The 7010-nt window shown below is 34.9% G+C and overlaps 1 protein-coding gene across 1 annotated transcript; it reads left to right on the plus strand.

Moving 5' to 3' along the window:
* The first annotated feature begins 2492 nt into the window (after window positions 1-2492).
* LOC131072037 (chlorophyll a-b binding protein 5, chloroplastic) lies at window positions 2493-4164 on the plus strand. Its single transcript, XM_058008068.2, has 3 exons — window positions 2493-2729; window positions 3090-3435; window positions 3752-4164. The coding sequence occupies exons 1-3, from the start codon at window positions 2572-2574 to the stop codon at window positions 4055-4057; spliced, it is 810 nt and encodes a 269-aa protein (XP_057864051.1). The 5' UTR covers window positions 2493-2571; the 3' UTR covers window positions 4058-4164.
* Window positions 4165-7010: the final 2846 nt, after the last annotated feature.

A 7010-nucleotide genomic window follows, 5' to 3' on the forward strand; every position in this document is an offset into this window, starting at 1 on the left:
AATTACTTAAAGAAAAATAATTACAACTCATACACTTCAAATGGTCTTCTTTAACTTCTTGTTGAGATTCATATTTTGAAAGATAGAAATGAATAAAATTTATAATTATTACATTACGCAGTTTTCTTATCATTATCTTTTGTAACAATTTTATATTAAAGAAAGTTTACTCAAATATACATCCCATTTTCATTTCCATGCTATCAATTTGATTTAAATCAAATATATCTCTTGGCATAATTTGCATATTTTTATCTAAAAAGAGATATGCTAGTTTGAAAGGACGCGTCACGCAACTATTCTCCACACAAAATGATGTTCATACAAAAACAAAAAAATACAAATCTACATAGCACAATAGATTTTAACAGGTTTTTCAGTTGCCGAATCCTCATAATCCGACTCCATGGTGTTGTTCAAAAAAAAAAAAACCAAAGTTAGTTTCTCTCTTCTCTAGCATCTGCTCTACTATGTCTTCGATTGCTTCGACTTCACACTTTGCTTTACCCACGACCAATGGACACTTCGAGTCGGGGTCTCATCGCATCATTGATGGTGCTTGCCATCCTAGGTGTAAGGGATCTGTTAAGGGACGGATTTCATTCTCTGAGGTGTTGCGTTTAGGAACTAGGGCACGTGGTGCACCCTCTCTGGCCCATAATCAACAACAAAACTCTCGGTCGCCTCCACAATGTAGATCAGCTTTGCAAAATGAGGCATTGGGGTCTGCTTAGGGACAACCAAATGCGCCTAATCCTCATTCCTCCTCGATGGCTTCGTTTGGCAATTTTGTTCCTCACGGACCTGCAATTTATGTCAACTGCTCGACCGTGATACCTAAAATTTGTTTGGATGATTTGGCCTATGATAGAGAGGTATTTCTATGCTTTGATTTGTAGATTCACTAATTTATGGCCAAAGTTAAGCGAATTGCATGCGTGGATTTTGAAAAATTGGAAAGATCAATTGAAATAATAGATTTGTATTTTCTCTTATGCAAGGGCTTTTTCATTTTGAAATTTGAATCTCATGTAGACAAGGATTGGGCGCTAAAAATTGGTCCTTGGGTTCTATGGGGAGATTTTTTATGTATGAAAACCTAGTATTCGTCATTTGGTCCTCGAATTGAAAACTTCTCCTTTGCTTTGTTTTGGGTACGCCTTCTCTATCTTCCATTTCAATTTTTGAAATTAGATTGTTTACAAGCCATTGGCAACGGATTAGGGAAATATCTTTGTAATTCAGAGGAAACAATCAACTACCAAAATTCTACCTGTGCACAAATATGTGGAGAAATGGGTCTATTGAAAGGGCTCCTGCAGAAATCTTGCTGAAGGTGGCAAGACATTGTTAGGTGCAGCTAGTTGATTATGAGAAAATACAGTTTTTCGATGCAAAAAATGCTTCTCGATTGATCATTTCACTCCTCAATGTCAAAAGATTACTACTCATGAGCGTGGGAATTTGGATATGTAAGGTGGCAAAGCCTCTTGGTGGATTGTGGCAGAACCCTAACGCTATGTTGTCCCTCCCAACAATCAAACTAGAACCGATTTGTCTCAGATGGTCCAAAAAGCAACATAGGATCGAATGCACAATGCTCTGCAGTGCCTTCCTCTCTTCCATTGGGTTCTCATGTGGCAGCCAATGTGGCTGAACCTACGGTGATTTCATTAGTGGGAGACTTGGTTGTCTCTTCTAATACAACTACAATTTCTGAACTTCTTATTCCCTTTGCTTCTCCAACGACTACAAGGCTTGAGGCATGTCCAAAGGACACTCAAGTCTCCCCTTCAGGTCTGGATTGGACAAAAGTATAGAGGAAGAAATCTTCAATGACTTCATCCAGGCATCAAATGACTCTTAGATCAACAGGCAAAGAGAAATTCTCTCAGAAAAAGTTTCAAATGTTGCTCTCAAATCTTCGGCCTAAAACTTTTTAGTATACTTTTTTATTAATGTAACTCTCACTTGTTTAATTTTAATAGAAAAAGAGCTAACTCTTAAATAGTAATTTGTCAAAAAGAAAAAGAAAAAATATATATAAAAAATCCAAAGAAAAACAATCATATTATATATTATATGAATTTATATTTTTATAAACATACCATTTTGTATGAAGAATAACCGAAACCATTTCAAACACTACTATTAAATTCTCGTTGTTAAAACACTAAGTAATTGTTTCACTCCATAGGTTTGTAGAGGGGGTGCATTGCAGCTCTCTAAGGACATGTTTCCACCACCACATCATAATGTTGAAATTTAAGTCTTTTTTGAAATGTCTACAATAATGTGAAGCGAGGGGCAGCAGCCGCCGTGTCAGCATGGCGGGACCATGCGCAGGCACACGCCTTGAAGCTTTGTGGTTCCCATGCCATGGAAATCTACCAAACCTAACCACGTATCTAGGCGCCCAATAGAAAGCCTCCCATAAGGATAAGCTCTCAGACAACCCTACCACTTTCACTACAAAACCTTCTCGCTTCCCTCCTCCAATCAATACAATACAGTACTACAACTCTCCTCAATTCACTCCAACAACACTAGTCTAATTGTGTGTGTCTTACAATGGCTGCCTTTCAGATGTCAAGCTTAGGGAGCTTCGCAGGGCAGCCCCTTAATCAACCAAGGAATGAATTCGCCAGGCAAATGGGCATCGCAATCGGCAATTTTGAGTCTCGTGTTAACATGCGTAGGACCATTAAGAGCGTCCCACAGAGTCTCTGGTACTATCCAATGGCCATTAAAGCTCAACATTTCTGCTTTACTTGTTTTCTTTCTTTTCTTAAAGAGTAGGTTTGTGTGTTTTCAATTGAGAAAAAGTTATGTTTGTTAATGAGGATCACACCTCAATATCATGTCTCCAAATGAAATTCTGTTAATGGGTCAGATCTTAGGTAGATTTTCTTGAGTTGAGCAAGATTTTCCTTGCTTTGATTGTGTATATTCCACTGTAGAAAAACTTTTTAAGTACAGATTTTTGGTTTGTAAGTTCTAAACCTGCTTCAGATCATTAGATCTTATGAAAGTTCTCTTAGTCTGAAAGTTTTATATCAATCTTGATTAAAAATTAAAACATGTGGCAGGTATGGACCAGATCGCCCCAAGTACTTGGGTCCCTTTTCGGAACAAACACCTTCATATCTAACTGGAGAGTTCCCTGGTGACTATGGTTGGGACACCGCAGGCCTATCTGCAGACCCAGAAACATTTGCCAAAAATAGAGAACTAGAAGTCATCCATTGTCGATGGGCTATGTTGGGTGCCTTGGGTTGTGTCTTCCCAGAAATTTTATCCAAAACTGGCGTCAAATTTGGTGAAGCTGTGTGGTTCAAAGCAGGATCCCAAATATTTAGTGAAGGTGGCCTTGACTATTTAGGCAACCCTAATCTTATCCATGCACAAAGCATATTAGCCATTTGGGCATCCCAGGTAAGTTGAATTTCAAGAATTTTATTTCTTAATTATCCATGTTTTTTTTTCAAGTTATAAAAATAGATTTATTATTCAATAATTTTTTTGAAATATATTTGAAATTGACAAATACATATATACATATTGAACTCATCAATATACACGTGTATATGTGTGCTTATGTATATGTATATGTATATGTGTGTGAGAATACATACATATGCACATATATAATACATATATAGGTATATACATATGTATACATATACATATAGTTTGGTGTTTCACTATTATATATTTTATAAATAGTTCTTAAACATTTAAATTTTTGTAGGTAGTGTTGATGGGTTTGATTGAGGGGTATAGAGTTGGTGGTGGACCACTTGGTGAGGGGTTGGATCCTCTTTATCCTGGTGGAGCATTTGATCCATTGGGTTTGGCAGATGATCCTGAGGCCTTTGCTGAGCTCAAGGTAAAGGAGATCAAGAATGGGAGATTGGCTATGTTTTCTATGTTTGGATTTTATGTGCAGGCTATTGTAACAGGAAAGGGACCAATTGAGAACTTGTATGACCATTTAGCAGATCCTTCTACCAACAATGCTTGGGCTTATGCTACCAATTTTGTTCCTGGCAAATGATTTACTCAAGTTTTAAGTTGAGAATAGCTTTTGGGAGCAAGTTGTATCATAATATGTATCTATATATTATGCTAAATAAAGATTTTGAACTGAATAATACAATATCACATTTTTTTTTCAAAAAAAATAAGTTTTGTACATTTTATTATGCTAAAATTGAAATTTCAAATCTTAAATTATTGATTGTTTATTAGTTACTATATTAAAGAAAATATATACGATAGATCTGTATATTTAATTATTCGCATGCCATCTTACATTAATGCTTGAATCAAAATGTAAATAATAGTTTATAAAAAATAATTTTAAATTTGAGATTAATATCTAACTTTCCTTATAAAAAATTTAGTATTCATTTTAATTGAAGACATTAAGATTTCTATATTATATGAATACAATATTTAAAACATGAATTTTTTTCTCTTCAATTCTCAATAATTATGTTTTATTTATCCAAAATAACATTGTTTCATTTGCCTAAGCTTAGTCAGTACATTTTTAATTACTTATGTACAATGATGTAGTTAACCTCTACTAAGGACCACCAAAATCTTGCCTCAAGTACAAGAAAGCATTAATGTTATTCCTCCAAGCACAACAATAATAGCACATGTAGAGGCAAAGAAATAAAAAATCACAAGCCAAATTACAAAGAATACCCTTGAAGGGTTTACTAGAACAAGAGTAAACTACCTTAGCCCTATTGACATTGACCACTATCATAGCTCACAATGTCTTATGACTCCATTCACAAGCCAGGAAAAATAAACAATATCTTCTTTAAAACTAGATAGAGACAATAGAACCTACCCACTTTGTTTAAGATAAAACCAAGCATTTTTCTATCAAACCAAAAAAGTAAGAACTATACTTATGAAAGACCCTCTTAAGAATAAAGTAAGTAGTGTATACTAACTATATCAACGACGTTTTTAGAATTCCATTGCATGAACAATACAACATAAACATTATATATATATATATATATATATATATATATATTTCTGTTTTCTCTTATTTTCTTCCTCATTCACAACACCCGCTCACCCTTTCCATGGAATAGGCCTAAAGTTTTACATATTGGTGCCCAAATTAAAAATAAAAATAAAAAAATTGCACAAACAACCAAGACAATCTCCCAAATAAAAATTCAATAAAACAAAAAATCAAGTAATGATCATTTACATTTTCTCACGACTCCCAAAAGGATCAATACTTCTCAAGAATCCTCTATATTGAATTAATTAATTTAGTATTGGTAAGCAACGATTATACTCCTCCATCTCATGTCTCTTACCAACATAGCTCTTTGGGCCAACCAATTTAAAGCTTCGAAAAAATAAATACACTATGGTTCCCTATTTATAACTAAAAAATTAAATATGTTACAACTCAGATGTGATCATCAAACAAAGTAAGGTCCAAAATTCCTCATACAAGCTAACACCATAACTAGACCAAAATAAGAGATGTTCAACATTATTTACAATTCAAGACTACATGTAGTGAATGTCCCTCCTATTTTTTCTTTGAATTTTTGCTTCTCTATGTAGATTGGCTTTGTGCCTACGGTGATGCCTTGTGCCTACGGTGATGCCTTGTGCAATTTGTAGGTGAATCATCTTTGTGATGTTTTGACCTTGATTGGATATCTTATGGTTGAAAAATGTGTCTTGAGTGCTTATCTTTTGTTTTTTATTGGTATATGTTATGTGGTCGTGTTGGACCTATAATGTGTTGGGTTACTTCATGTTGATCTTGATTTTGTTGTACATTAGCATGTGTGTTTGCCTTCTTGTGTGTGGTTGTGAGAACCACTATTTCATATCTTTTTTGGATACGTGACCTATTGTAACTTTGATGATTGTGATGGGTTGATTGGATTAATGACTAGAATGTAATAAGTGATGTTAACCTGATTGATTGAATTGAAAGTAGTAAATTATATTTATGTTATTTTATTTCATTAAAAAGGTTAAATGATTTTTGATGCAATTGATGATATGCATATTAGATTTAGTGGATTTCTATTATGTTGACTATTTGGGGAATAATTATATGTTTACCAGTTGCAATGAAATAATGTTGATGTTGTTAATTAGTTTACTTAATAAGATCAGAATATGGTTATTTACTTTAATTGATGATTAAATAAGAGAGTGATGATATAGTATCTTTCAAACATATGAAAATGCATGCGATGTTAAAATCCCCTTCCAATGAATTTAATTAACTCAATTAATTATTTTTATATATGTAGGAGCATACACTCCGAACAGGATGGAGAGGCGTGGGTTTGTGCAACTGTCAAATTTTTCAAGAAGGATTTACAGGAGGCATCAGGGCGGATGGCTACCATGGAGTCCACCGCATAGGGTTTGGGAGGATTAGAAAGCGAATCTAGAGCGGAATAGAAGCCGTGTGGCGAAGATAGAAAGACAAAGATAGAACCGATCACCACCGGGAAAATGGGGTTTCGCAGAGATGTTTGCAAGCCACAAAAGGGCTTTCAACCATATTGCAAAGAAGATATGGCAGTCGAAGCAAGGAAATACGAAAGTAGGGGAATCCCACAAAGGCATTCAAGTTGACAGTGAGAGAAGGATTTCTATCGAGATCGAAGACGAGGGTTGGAAGGACTCAGTGAGTTTCCTCAAGGATAAAGGACTTTTCATAAAGTGGGCTGGATATCGGCCAACTATCCTGAAAGTAAGAAGATGGTGCGAAGAGATTTAGGGTAAGGAAATAATCATTAAATCCCTTCCTACTGGATTCTTTTTGGTTATTTGTCTAGATAAGAAGAGAAAAAAAGACATCCTTCGAGGGGACCTTTCCTAATGGATGGGATGGGAGTGTATATCAAAGAGTGGGAGCCGAATTTTGATCCCCTTTGAGCTAAGATTGAAGAAGTCCCGGACTGGATAAGGCTCTACAATCTTTCAAGAGAATATTG

This window comes from Cryptomeria japonica, chromosome 9 (genome assembly GCF_030272615.1).
Source record: "Cryptomeria japonica chromosome 9, Sugi_1.0, whole genome shotgun sequence".
Taxonomy (NCBI): domain Eukaryota; kingdom Viridiplantae; phylum Streptophyta; class Pinopsida; order Cupressales; family Cupressaceae; genus Cryptomeria; species Cryptomeria japonica.

Coding starts and splice junctions, on each gene's coding strand:
- LOC131072037 (XM_058008068.2), top strand. CDS start 2,572: ATGGCTGCCTTTCAGATGTCAAGCTTAGGGAGCTTCGCAGGGCAGCCC. Junction 2,730..3,089: donor AGCGTCCCACAGAGTCTCTG/GTACTATCCAAT, acceptor AACATGTGGCAG/GTATGGACCAGATCGCCCCA. Junction 3,436..3,751: donor TAGCCATTTGGGCATCCCAG/GTAAGTTGAATT, acceptor AAATTTTTGTAG/GTAGTGTTGATGGGTTTGAT.